At 47.3% G+C, this 13,851-nt stretch overlaps 1 protein-coding gene across 1 annotated transcript in view; it reads left to right on the forward strand.

The window, feature by feature from the left end:
* CDK6 (cyclin dependent kinase 6) overlaps positions 1-13,007 on the forward strand; it is a 248,119-nt gene extending 235,112 nt beyond the window's left edge. Inside the window, exons 6-8 of the mRNA XM_040352342.1 lie at positions 6,606-6,656; positions 11,395-11,530; positions 11,988-13,007. Coding sequence (XP_040208276.1) covers positions 6,606-6,656; positions 11,395-11,530; positions 11,988-12,149 — 349 coding nt within the window. The 3' untranslated portion in view covers positions 12,150-13,007. The remainder of the gene's footprint in view (positions 1-6,605; positions 6,657-11,394; positions 11,531-11,987) is intronic.
* Positions 13,008-13,851: the final 844 nt, after the last annotated feature.

The raw sequence follows: 13,851 nt of genomic DNA on the forward strand, positions 1-13,851 counted from the left end.
ACAAAAATATGTTTTTTTACCTTAATATCTACCTTAAATCACATTGCTATTTGCCTAGCGTACTTGTTTGTAGCCTAAATACTGAAATTTGCACCTAAAAATGTAATTTAGTAACTTTTGTGAAATGCCAGTAAAAACGTGGCTGTGCCAGTAAATTTCGGGTGTCGTGCCAGTAAATTTCAATCTGGTAGGTTGGTAACACTAGACCCATTACAGGCTACCTTTTGTCTCTCGCATACAGAATGCCTGATCGATCCAAGAAGTTCCTCGTAGCCGAGGAACCAAGTTAGTTTGAAGGCTTCCCTTGGAAGTTTGAATATGATGTGTAATACAGGGAAGTAGGAAGTTGTGCAGCATAGATTCAGGAAGCAGACCGAGCCATGCTCTGTGGAGTCTTGGCTGCGAATGATTGTATAGAAATCCAATTTAAAGTACACTATATTACCAAAAGTATTGTGACGCCTGTCTTTACATGCATATGAACTTTAATGCCATCCCAGTCTTAGTCCGTAGGGTTCAATATTGAGTTGGCCCACCCTTTGCAGCTATAACAGCTTCAACTCTTCTGGGAAGGATGTCCACAAGGTTTAGGAGTGTCTATGGGAATGTTTGGCCATTCTTCCAGAAGCGTGTTTGTGAGGTCAGTGTCATGTACCAGGTGTGACCAGAACTGCGTGGATAGCAACAGAGGAACACCAAACACATGTAAAGTGAAAATATAGTGATTTATTAGGATAAGTGAATAATATAGATACAACCACCTCCAATATGACACAGTGCACAATAAACCAACCAACAGACAGAGACCCACAAATAACAGTCAGACAGGTATATACAATAAATGGGAAATACCGGAATCATAAACAATAGCCAGGCCAGGGTCATTCACAGGAGATCAGCAGATGGGGCTAGGAGCAGGACAGGAGAGGGAGAGGATGGACAGGATCAGACTGCAGGGCAGGGATGCAAGGTAACTGGTGGGACAGGATAGGGATCAGGACAGGGAGACAGGATCAGGTAAGAGGTTCAGGGTACAGAGTACGAGGTACAGGAACAGGTTCAGATTCTCAGGCAGCAGGTACGGATCAGGGCACAAGGACGATACGTGCTCTTTCACACAGGGCGGATCAGTAATGATCCGCCCCGTGAACCTCTGCTTGCTCAGCGGGGATCGCTCCGTTGATCCCCACTGAGCCGGCGGATGACAGGGCGGTCCCTGCACACTGTGGAGGGACCGCCCTGTCTTTTCTCAGCTTTCCCCTATGGGGGGATCAGATGAACACGGACCGTCTGTCCGTGTTCACCCGATCCGATCCGCCAGACGGATGGAGAAGTAGGTTTTTCCTCCGTCACACTTTGGCTGATCGGAGCAGGTCGGATGTCAGTGGGCATGTCACCGCTGACACCGCGGCTCCATAGAGGAGCACGGAGCGCCGTTCAGGTCCGCCGAAAAAACTGGCAGGCAGACCTGAACCGGCCACCCGTGTGAAAGAGCCCTACCAAGGCAACTTGTGTGTGTGTGTGTGTGTGTGTGTGTTGCCGGGTATTTATACACATCTTCTGCAATCAGGCTCAGATACACTGGTATGCAGTCATGTTGGAACAGGAAGAGGCCATTCCCCAAACTGGGGGTGGAGTAGGAGATGGATTGGGAGTTGAAGGTTACATCAGAGGTAGAGAGTAGGGAACAGGGTAAGAAATGTTCTTGGTGCTGGATCACCAGGGAAGGGAGACCGCGAACACTTGTGGGAGAATTGGTGTCGGATAGAAGCCAACTTTTCCCCTAACGCTCATCTCATGTCTGTAGGCACCATTAACCCAACCCACCACCAACCAACCAATACACATGAATGATCATTCTTGTCTTATAAACAGCAATATCATTTCCAGCGTCCATTCTTTTCTCTTGGCCAGATGGTCTCAATCAGTACATATCTGGCTTCGAGCTGTACAGCGGGTGTCTGCTGAAAATTTGGATGCTTTTCAAGAAGCTGTTGTATCATCATACAGTGCGCCTCCAATTTCTGGAAAGAATCACCCCGCAGAGATAAACGGGAGGTTCGCCATGTCATGGCCGTCTACCTGAGGCCGTGAGAATATTCTTTTGGATTTCTGCCACGGAAGATGATCAAAGACCGAAGGGTGACGACATGTTGGGTTATTGGTAGAGAACCAACATTTTGCATCACTTTAGGCACGCGTGAAATATTCACATGAATTCCACAGACATTCTGTGCCAGGGCCTCCTGAAAGAACCGACATCTGTGATTGCATCGTAATAAGAGATAGCTTGCATTTTAATACATTTGTGGGTTGGATCAACAGCACAGAATAGCTCAGAAATGTACTGGTGTTACAGCTGCCAGGAGCTTGGTTTAAACTGGCCCGGGGTGTAGCTACTGGGCCTAGAGAACCCTCCTTCTCCCAGCCTATGTCCTCTCCAGCTGTGGCACCCTCTGCCCCACTTTAGTGCCCCCTAGCAGAGAAATTCCTTGGTGTCACAGTTGTTCAGATCTAAACTGGCCAGCAGTGTAGCTACTGAAATTAGAGTAAATCCACCTCCACCGGCACGTCTTCTTCTGATGTGGGTGCTCTCTGGCTGTGCATCCCCATACTTAGTGCCCCGCTGTAATTCACATCATACTATGGGGAATTGGTGGATCCTGTACTGCAGGGGGCATGTGGGGAAGCTTTTTTTGCCACTCAAGACTGGCCCTGTAGGATCCAGAACATCCACTTTGTGCATACTGCATTGACTATTACATTACAGTAGGGAAGAAAGGGGTTGCTGTGTTCTTGCTGTGTTTATAGCCCAGTTTATATGCACCAAAAGATGCAATAGACTGCAACAGTGGCGTCACTAGGGTTGGTGTCACCCGGTGCGGTAAAATATGATGTCACTCCCTCCACCCACCAACTATAGTTGCCCCTCATTACAGACCCCCCTCCATCAGTGCACACCCCCCTCATGATAATTCACCCCCTCCATCAGAGCAGACTCCCCCAGGGATAAACCACTCCCATCCATTAGTGCAGACCCCCTCAGGATAACCCCCCTCCATCAATGCAGATCCTGGCCCCTTCCTCCTGTTAAGTGCCCCCACAGCAAGCAGCTTGCTATGGGGGCACACTGAGCTGAGTCACAGCTCCCTGTGTCCAATCAGGCACTGAGCTCCACCCCGGGCCCCATCCCCTCTCTCCCCTATTTGAATAGCTAACTTTGATTGACAGCAGTGGGAGCCAATCGTGCCACTGCTGTGTCTTAGCCAATCAGGAGGGAGAATATCAGGTGGCTGAGACAGATACAGAGGGATCTCAGGTAAGTATTAGGGGGGCTGAGTGGGGCTGCTGCACACAGAAGGCTTTTTATCTTAATGCATAGAATGCATAGAACCCCCCTCAGCATAACCCCCCAATAAGTGTAGACCCCTTCTCAGGATAAACCACCCCCCATCAGTGCAGACCCCCCTCAGGATAACCACCAATAAGTGCTGACCCCTCTCAGGATAAACCCCCCTCCCCAATAAGTGCAGACCCCCCCCAGGATAAACCACTCCCCTCCATCAGTGCAGTCCCCTTCTCAGAATAACCCCCCCAATAAGTGCAGACCCCCTCAGGTTAACCCCCCCTCAATAAGTGCAGACCCCCTCATGCACCTGGGCGGCAGGCAGAGAAGGCTTCTGTGTGCAGCCGCCTGGAGAGATGCTTGTTTAGACTGTCACTCTCTGGGCGGCGTGCCTGTGTATAGGGACAGGAAGGAGCGGCAGTGAGGGTGAGGAGTCTCACTCAGGCAGGGATAGCGTGGCGCGGGTACACTGCGGCTGAAGAGCCCTGCCTCCAGGACCCTCCGAGCACTCAAAGTGGTGTCACCCCTCTGAGGGTGTAACCGGGGTGTGGGCCGCACCCTCCGCCCCCCACCAGCAACGCCACTGGACTGCAAAGATAAGGTCGCCTTTAGGCCCTGTAGGTATTCCCTGTGGCGTAAAGATGGGTACTTCCACCCATCAGAAGTGCTCACTTTACTGCACAGCAATTCTCCAACTGGTTGATTTAGGGAAGTAGGTTTGATTTACTAAAGGCAAATATACTGTACACTTTGCAAGTGCAGTTGCTTCAGAGCTTAGTAAATGAGAAGAAGCTCTGCTGACTTCCATCATCCAATCACATGCAAGCAAAAATGCATTTTTTTTTGGTTTTCCTTGCACGTGATTGGGTATTCTTTGCAAAGTGAAGCTTTACCTCATCTACTGAGCTCTGAAGCAACTGCACTTCCAATGTGCACAGTCAATTTGTCTGTGTTTAGTTATTCCAGACTGCTACAGGCAGAAAAATATGAATTGTCTTGTAAGGCTATATTCATGTGAAGGCATCTGTCTGTTGTAAAAAACCCTGTTGTTTATAAGGTTCAGTAGCTGAAGCTGCTACTGCTGCACTGTTTCTTTGGATCTCTGGGATAACCAGATATTGGCTGAATAGAAGAGGAATGTGTATTCTAACTTAAATCTTGGTGTCAGAACTTGCAACCACTGCTGTCTAGCAGTTTCTCTTCTTGCTGAGACACCAGAGATGCTGGACAGCTCCTTGGACAATCTTGCCTTGAGCCTTGTTTCTGGTGGGTTTGGAACTCTTTGCTCCTCCAATGAACTTTGGTGATTTAAGCTATGCCTTTGTTACTTCCTGTTTGCCAGATTATTGTGCTCTCTCCAGCAAATATCTCTCTCTTGTCACTCCTGCTGCCGGCTGTATTTTCGCTGTCATTCGTTGCCGACTTTTGGCTTGTTCCTCGACTACACTTCTGCTTGTTCCCAACCTGCAACCACTTGTTACTGATCTTTGGCTTATTTACTGACTATGCCTCTGCTTAATCCCTATCTGCTGTATCTGGCACTGGACCCCAGCTTGCTCAACTCCTAGTGGGGCAATCCTGAGGACCACGACCTGGTATTAGCAGACAGCAAACCCCATCTCCACCATCAGGAGGTCCAGTGAACACCAGTTAGTGCTTAAACCCCACACCTCGGGTGAGCCCGCATAATCCATCAGGGTGATCTGGTTGTGTACTTATCCAGCTGGTTGGTGGGAGCCTCTCTACTGCTGTTGCCCCTGGTCTGTTAGCCTGACCCCTGACTTGAGGGTTAATTTGCTAAAACTATAGGTAGATTCACAAAGAGTTAGGCCGGCTTATCAGTAGATAAGCCGACCTAACTCTGAATCTACGCCACCGTATGTTTAAGCGTATGCTCAAACAGAGATACGCTTAAACAAAGCTAAGATAGGCCGGCTTGCGCCATTCTATCTTAGCTTGCAATTTTTTAGATGGCCGCTAGGTGGCGCTTCCATTGCGGCCGGCGTAGATTATGTAAATTAGCTTTTACGCCGATTCCCGAACGTACGCGAGCCCGCCGCAGTCGATTAACGTTGTTTCCGTAAGGCCTTAGGCGGCCTAAAGTTATTCAACCTATGAGGTGGAATAACAATGTTAAAGTATGGCCGCCGTTCCCGCCGCGAGGTTCGAATTTTTATCGTCGTTTGCGTAAGTCGTCCGCGAATCGGGAGTTACGTCGTTTAAGTCCGCGTCGAAATCAATAGGCCCGTACGGCGTACTTAGCCGCAATGCGCACTGGGAAATGTAGTCGCCCGGCGCATGCGCAGTGTCAAAAAACGTCAAAAAACGTGAGGTCAAGCCTAATTTCCATACAACACGCCCCCCTCCAAGTCATTTGAATTAGGCGCCCTTACACCCGCTCGTTTTAGGCTACGCCGCCGTAGATTAGCAGGTAAGTGGTTTGAAAATCACTACTAGCCTAACTAATTTACGGCGGTGTAGCCTAAACAGGCTAGGCTAGGCCGTCCTAAAGTTACACCAATGTACGTGAATCTACCTACTAGAGCGTGCAAAATCTGGTGCAGCTCTGCATGGTGGCCAATCAGCTTTTAACGTCAGCTTGTTCAATTAAGCTTTGACAAAAAAAACCTGGAAGCTGATTGGTTTCTATGCAGAGCTGCACCAGATTTTGAGCTCTCCAGTCTTAGTAAATCAACACCTTAGTTTCCTTTGTGTAGTTATTTAAGATCTGTATATTAGACCATTGTGAAAGACCAGTCACTGCTGCTCTCTTTCCTTGTGAAGGGTGACTGGTCATGTCTCCGCCCCCCCCTGTAGTTTTTTGTGGGCAGCCTGTGGACGGAGGGACCTGCTGGCCCCTCCCACATCTCTGTTCTCTGCACAGATTTTTTTTTAAGGTCAGATCTGGGTTTGCAAGGACATTTGGAGCACACAAAGGGGGTTAATTACTAAAATTGGAGAGCGCAAAATCTGGTGCAAGTCTCCATAGAATCCAGCTTCCAGGTTTTATTGCCACAGCCTAATTGAACAAGCCGACGTTAGAAGCTGATTGGGCTTTACGCAGAACTGCACCAGATTTAGCAAATCTCCCCCTAAAGTTGACTTATATATTTTGCTGCTAATGAGGAATATATTTAAACAAATGTAGAGTTCAGCTTTAAGCATGTCGTCTTTTTAAATGCAATGAAAATGTAGATTGTTGCCAACATATCAGACTGTTGACTAAATATAATGCTGTGTTATTATGTTCTTCTTCAAGGCCCCTGTTTTGTGGAAGCTCAGACGTGGATCAGCTAGAAAAAATATTTGAGTAAGTCAATACAATTATCTGTTTACCAAAAACATTTAAATCTGATAAGTTTGTTCATTCTGCGTAGACACGTTTTATTTGCACTGTAAGAAATAGATCTACGAGTGGCACCAGACTGTGCGCTACGTGGAGCTCCAGCTCCCTCTAGTGTACACTCCTTAGAACACTCCTTACAAAGAGAGACGGGACACATCATCCAGAGTAATATCAATATTTATTGTAATAAGGAGGGAAGCTGTATAATAGGGGTGTCCAAACTTCTGACCTTCCCGGGCCACATTGGAAGAAGAGGAATGGTCTTGGGCCACACAGAAAATACGTATACAATAAGGAGAGCTGATGAGCAGAAAAAGTCGGGCAGATGACAAGGTAACGATCAATTATATAGATAATGTACCTATCTGAGGAATAAAACTTCATTTTTTTGTAATATTTTTTATTGTGAAAGAGGGCAACATATACTGTATATACTCGAGTATAAGCCAAGTTTTTCAGCACATTTTTTTGTGCTGAAAATGCCCCCCTCGGCTTATACCCGAGTCACCTTTTTGCGCCTGATCTCCCGGACTTTGGGGACCCGGTACTGGCCGAGAGTAGGTCCAACTCTTCCTCTACAAGTGTGCAAAGTTTGTTGTCCGGGGGACCTACGGCTGGGGAGCACCGATTTTTCAAAGCCGGGCACTCCTTCCATAGACTTCCATGTTAAACGGTAATTTTGCCGGTGACTTTGCGGACGCAGGTCCCCTGGACCTGTAACTTGGCACACATGTAGCCCCATTCTCCTCTATAAATGTGCAAAGTTTGTTGTCTAGGGGAACTACGGCCGGGGAGCACCGATTTTTCAAAGCCGGGCATCCCTTCTATAGACTCTCATGTTAAATGTCAGTCTAGTCATGGGCACAGTGAGGCATGGGCACAGTGAGGCATGGACACAGTGAGGCATGGGCACAGTGAGGCATGGGCACAGTGAGGCATGGGCACAGTGAGGCAGGGGCACAGTGAGGCATGGGCACAGTGAGGCATGGGCACAGTGAGGCATGGACACAGTGAGGCATGGGCACAGTGAGGCATGGGCACAGTGAGGCATGGACACAGTGAGGCATGGGCACAGTGAGGCATGCACATGGACACAGTAAGGCAAAGTGAGGCACAGTGAGGCATGCAGATGGACACTCTAGGCTTATACTCAAGTCAATACGTTTTCCCATTTTTTTTTGTGATAAAATTAGGTGCCTCAGCTTATACTCGAGTATATACGGTAACTAGTGCGATATTTGACACTGTTTTTTGATAAACGAAGGCATCAATAATGGATGGATGGATGGAGGAGCAATTCTCAATGAATTCTCCAGGTTCACATCAGATATTTTGGTTCTAATTTTGTTTTTTTGGGTACCTTATTTATCGGGGTATTGCGCGCTCCGGCGTATAGCGCGCACCCCTAATGTAGACCCGTTTTTCCTGTAAAAATTTTTTTTTAATACTTACAGTTTTGGTGTCTTGCCCGGCGTCCTTGTCCGGTCCGGCGTCGGTCTGCCGCCTCGGTGGTGTCCTCCCGGCTTCTCCCGCGCTGTCTCTGAGTTGAATCCCCGCTTCCCGTGCTCAGTTTGAAGCCTCCGCCGACATATACCGAGCGCAGTACACTCGGGTATATTCGGCCACGCTCGGCTTCTCACGCATAAACGTCACAGAGCGTGACCACGAGCGAAGCCGAGCCTGGCCGAATGTACCCGAGTGTACTGCGCTCGGTATATGTCGGCGGAGGCTTCAAACTGAGCGCGGGAAGCAGGCTATCGGCGTATATCGCGCACCCGCGATTTTCCCTTTATTTTAAGGGGGAAAAAGTGCGCGGTATACGCCGTTTAAATACGGTAATTCATGCTTGAAAACAGTTACTCACAAGTATTGGTGCTGCCGAAGACTGATGACATGAATAAGGAGTGGGAGATTTTTTTTTGGGAAGATAAAACTTTTAAAAGCCCAATAAAGAGTCAGTGGGGTTGATTTAATAATACTGGAGAGTGCATCATCTGGTGCAGCTCTGTAGAGAAACCAATCAGCTTCTGTGTTTTATTGTCAAAGCTTAATTAAAGCGGAGGTTCACCCTTAGAGAGCACTTTTTAGCCCTAGATTCCTGCTCGTTTTGTATAGGGGAATCGGCTATTTGTTTTAAAATATGATCCGTACTTACCCGTTTATGAGATGCATCTTCTCCGTCGCTTCCGGGTATGGGCTGCGGGAGCGGGCGTTCCTTCTTGATTGACAGTCTTCCGAGAGGCTTCCGACGGTCGCATCCATCGCGTCACGATTTTCCGAAAGAAGCCGAACGTCGGTGCGCAGGCGCAGTATAGAGCCACACTGACATTCGGCTTCTTTCGGCTACGAGTGACGCGATGGATGCGACCGTCGGAAACCTCTCGGAAGGCTGTCAATCAAGAAGGAACGCCCGCTCCCGAAGACCCATACCCGGAAGCGACGGAGAAGATGCATCTCGAAAACGGTAAGTACGGCTCATATTTTAAAACAAATAGCCGATTCCCCTAGACAAAACGAGCAGGAATCTAAGGGGGAAAAAAAAAATATGTAATAAATGGGTGAACTCTCGCTTTAACCACTTCAATACCGGGCATTTTCCCCCCTTCCTGCCCAGGACAATTTTCAGCTTTTACCGCTTTCGCACTTTGAATGAAAATTGCGCGGTCATGCTACACTGTACCCAAACTAAATTTTTAGCATTTTCTTCCTACAAATAGAAAACTCTAACAATTGTCACCAGGACAGGTGTCCCCATTGACAAAAAGGTTGGTTTCTCCCTCACTTTCTCTACTATTGATGGTCATTGGGACAAATTGTGAAGTTAGATTCCTCCCAATGAGACCCAAACAGCAATAAAAACCTAACACTTTACTTTTTGCCTTATGGTACAGCATTTGTCACACGTCTGATATGATTTGTATCAAGTTCAATAAAAGGATCATAAATGTTCCAAATTTCAAGTTTTAAGCGCTGTCGGTAACCCGTCTGTAGTGTACCTTTAAAAGGGCCATCAATCGAAATCTCAGCCTAAATGTATAAACGAGTTTCTCTTTAAAGAGTAACTCCACTTTTGTTGAGAATTCAACATTCCCCTCTGGGTGATCTATGTACATTACAGGGAGTTTAACAAAGTTTGTTGCAGATTTCCTAACTTTTGTTATTCTGAAGAACTACCGTATATACTCGAGTATAAGCCGAGTTTTCAGCACATTTTTTGGTGCTCAAAATGCCCCCCTCGGCTTATACTCGAGTCACCTTTTTGCGCCTGATCTCCCGGACTTTGGGGACCCGGTACCGGCCGGCCGTAGGTCCCTGGACTCCAAGCTTGGCACACATGTAGCCCCACTCTACAAGAGTAAAAAGTTTGTTGTCCGGGAGACCTACGGCCAGGGAGCACCGATTTTTCAAAGCCAGGCCCCCCTTCCATAGACACCCATGTTAAATGGTAATTCCTCCGGTAAATTTGGGGACCCGGTACCAGCCGGTCATAGGTCCTTTGGACCGGGAACTTGGCACACATGTAGCCCCATTTCTCCTCTAAAAGTGTGCAAAGTTTGTTGTCTGGGGGACCTACGGCCGGGGAGAACCGATTTTTCAAAGCCGGGCAACCCTTCCATAGACTCCCATGTTAAATGTCAGTCTAGTCATGGACACAGTGAGGCATGGGCACAGTGAGGCATGGGCACAGTGAGGCATGGGCACGGTGAGGCATGGGCACAGTGAGGCATGGGCACAGTGAGGCATGGGCACAGTGAGGCATGGGCACAGTGAGGCATGCACATGGACACAGTGAGGCAAATTGAGGCACAGTGAGGCATGCAGATGGACACCCTAGACTTATACTCGAGTCAATAAGTTTTCCCAGTTTTTTTGTGGTAAAATTAGGTGCCTCGGCTTATATTCGGGTCGGCTTATACTCAAGTATATACAGTATCTGTTTGTTTGTCTGTGTCCTATATGGGAGTGGTTGTATAATTATTAATCAGCTGCTACATCTGCAGGGTTCTAATGAGGAAAGCTGCAGGGCCTGCATCCCTTTAGACGTGATTTCCCTTTGAGGCCCCGTACACACGACCGAGAAACTCGACGGGCAAAACACATAGTTTTGCTCGTCGAGTTCCTTGTGAACTAAGGAGGAAATAGAGAACATGTTCTCTTTTTGGCCCGACGAGATGCTCGTCGGTTTCCTCGGCGAAAAGTGTACACACGACCGGTTTTCTCGGCAGAATACGTCTCCCATCAAGTTTCTGGCTGAATTCTGCCGAGAAACTCGGTCGTGTGTACGGGGCCTCAGAGTATCACACCAAACATGACACTTTTGTTGCAGGGGATGCCCAAAATCTAATTTGTATCTCAGTGCAGGCTTCTGGGAAAATCAGTAAGCCAATCACACAGGCAGGAAATTACATTTCTGGGGGGCATTTTGTGTACAGAACGCCTCTAGGTTGCCATATTGCATTTTACAGAAAATTACAGAGCTGCAGATTAAAAAGAAAAGATAGTTTTATAACATTCAATTACAATATGACTTGTGTGGCAATTGTATGCGCTATCTAATTTTTTTTTATTTGCTATTTTTTTTCCATGAACATGGAGTTACCCTTTAAATCCCACTGTATATGCGAGAAAAGTATCAATGGTTAACATAGGTAAGCCATCATGGGTTCACAAGTAGTCACATTGTGTCATCTTCTCCTTGCAGTGTCATTGGTCTCCCGGATGAAGAGGAGTGGCCTAGTGAAGTAGCCATCCCACAAACTGCCTTCCATTTCCGGCACCCGAAGCCATTAGAAGACATTGTTCCAGACATTGATGAACTAGGCAAAGATTTACTTATCGTGAGTTTACAAGCTTTTTCAGGATTTGTCAATGAGAAGGCATTTCCTCCTAAAGTCAAACTTTACTTTTAGGGCTCATTCACTTTTAACCCGTCTATGGGAACACAGTGGCTGCACGGGCACAGACCCTCACCCCTGGGTCACCAACACCGAGGCCCTGATCATAGGATAAGGGTTTACCAGTAAAATGTAGATTGCAAGTCTGCATTTATGAGTTCCATTTCAATGCACTGGCTAGGCACACAGTTATCCCCTTGATTGCCCCTAATGTTAACCCCTTCCCAGCCAGTGTCATCAGTACAGTGACCGTGCATATTTTTAGCACTGATCACTGTATTAGTGTCACTGGTTCCCAAAAAAGTGTCAAAAGTGTCAAATTGGTGTCCAGTTTGTCTATTGCAGTCTAGACATCATCTTCCCATAGCTATACTTACACAACTCTTTTGTTTTTTTGCAGAAATGTCTGACATTTGGCCCTGCAAATCGGGTGACGGCATTCAGCGCCCTGTCCCATCCTTACTTTGATGACTTACAGACACACAAAGACAGTTCAGACCGTCACAGGCCCAATGGACAGAAGGCTGGAGAGGACAGTACAATGGAAACAAAGAACCCCTGAGCCAAGGAAGGTCAAACTATAGACTTGGCCAAGTGGCCATGAGGTTCCGAGTGTCACACAGCTTATCCTGGGCACCTGACCTGCAGCCTCCCTCGTGTATCTGCAAACAAACCAATCAATGCAAGCCGTGTGCAGCTTACTTTTTATTTTTTTATAATTTTATTTTTATTTTTTAGTCTGGGTTGTCTCCAGTTTAAAGCAAAGCTGCTGATCAATTTTGCTGCCTTTATTTTTCTTTTAATTTAACTTTAAAAAACACCGGTAGAACATAGACTGATCCGGCATCCAACCCAGGATGGACTCTTCTTACAGCTGCTGTCCGAATGACCTTCACTTTTGTTTTATATTTTTGGTTTATATCTTCTCTGTTGTGCACTATTGTACTGCAGCCATCGTGACATTAGTAGCCCATAATTAATTTACAGATTTGATCTCATGAATGTCCGTTTAGCCAGAAAACTGGTCCTCTCACATGTGGAAACAAGTGGGGTGCATTTACACATGATTGTCTTGGATTATTTCAGTCAGTAATATCTTGGAATTTGGGCTTTGAAAAAAAACTTGAGCAGACTTATCTAGTAAGGCAGTGCAGAGTTCAAGTGCAAAATGCCAAAGCAACCAATCGGATTCTGCCAGATTGTGGTCATATCAATATAAAGGTAGCCATAGACTTGGAATGATGGCTGCCCATTCCATATAATCCTGGCTAAGATCTCGAAGGTAAATAGTTGCTGGGCTGGCTTGATGTATGTACCTTCTTTCTCCTCATTCCATGACCTAAATATGAACTGTTAAGCCTCGTACACACGATAGGTTAACCAGAGGACAACGGTCTGGAGGACCGTTTTCATCGGTCAAAACCGATCGTGTGTGGGCCCCATAGGTTAAAAAAAAGCCAACTTGCTTTAAAATTAACCTATGGATTCCTAACCGATAGGTCAAAAACGATCGTTAGTAGGCACAACCATCGGTTAAAAATCCACGCATGCTCAGAATCAAGTCGACGAATGCTTGGAAGCATTGAACTTCGTTTTTTTTCAACACGTCGTTGTGTTTTACGTCACCGCGTTCTGACACGATCGGTTATTTAACCTATGGTGTGTAGGCGTGACGGACCATCAGTCAGCTTCATCGGTTAACCTAAGGCCTCGTACACACGGCAGGACATGTCCAATGCAAACAGGCCGCGGACCGTTTTCATCGGACATGTCCGCTGGCGGATTTTGGTCTGATGGCTGTACACACCATCAGACCGAATTTCCCGCGGACAGCGAACGCGGTGATGTGGCCGCGCCGTCGCCACGACGATGACGCGGCGACGTGCGCGACCCTGGAAGGTCAATGCTTCCACGCACGCGTCGAATCACTTCGACGCATGCGAGGGCTTTCGGCCAAGAGGACATGTCCGGTGAGTCGTACAGACGACCGAACATGTCCGACGCACAGGCTTCCAGCGGACATGTTTCTTAGCATGCTAAGAAACATTTGTCCGCTGGAAACCTGTCCGATCCGCCGGAAAATTGTCCGGTCGGCCGTACACACGACCGAACATGTCCACGGAAACTGGTCCGCGGACCAGTTTCAGCAGACATGTTCGGTCGTGTGTACGAGGCCTAAAACAACGGTCCTTCAGACCGTTGTCCTCTGGTTAACCTATCGTGTGTACGAGGCTTTAGGAGATGCGAGCACTCATGTTTTGTTG

This window comes from Rana temporaria, chromosome 5 (assembly GCF_905171775.1).
Source record: "Rana temporaria chromosome 5, aRanTem1.1, whole genome shotgun sequence".
NCBI lineage: Eukaryota > Metazoa > Chordata > Amphibia > Anura > Ranidae > Rana > Rana temporaria.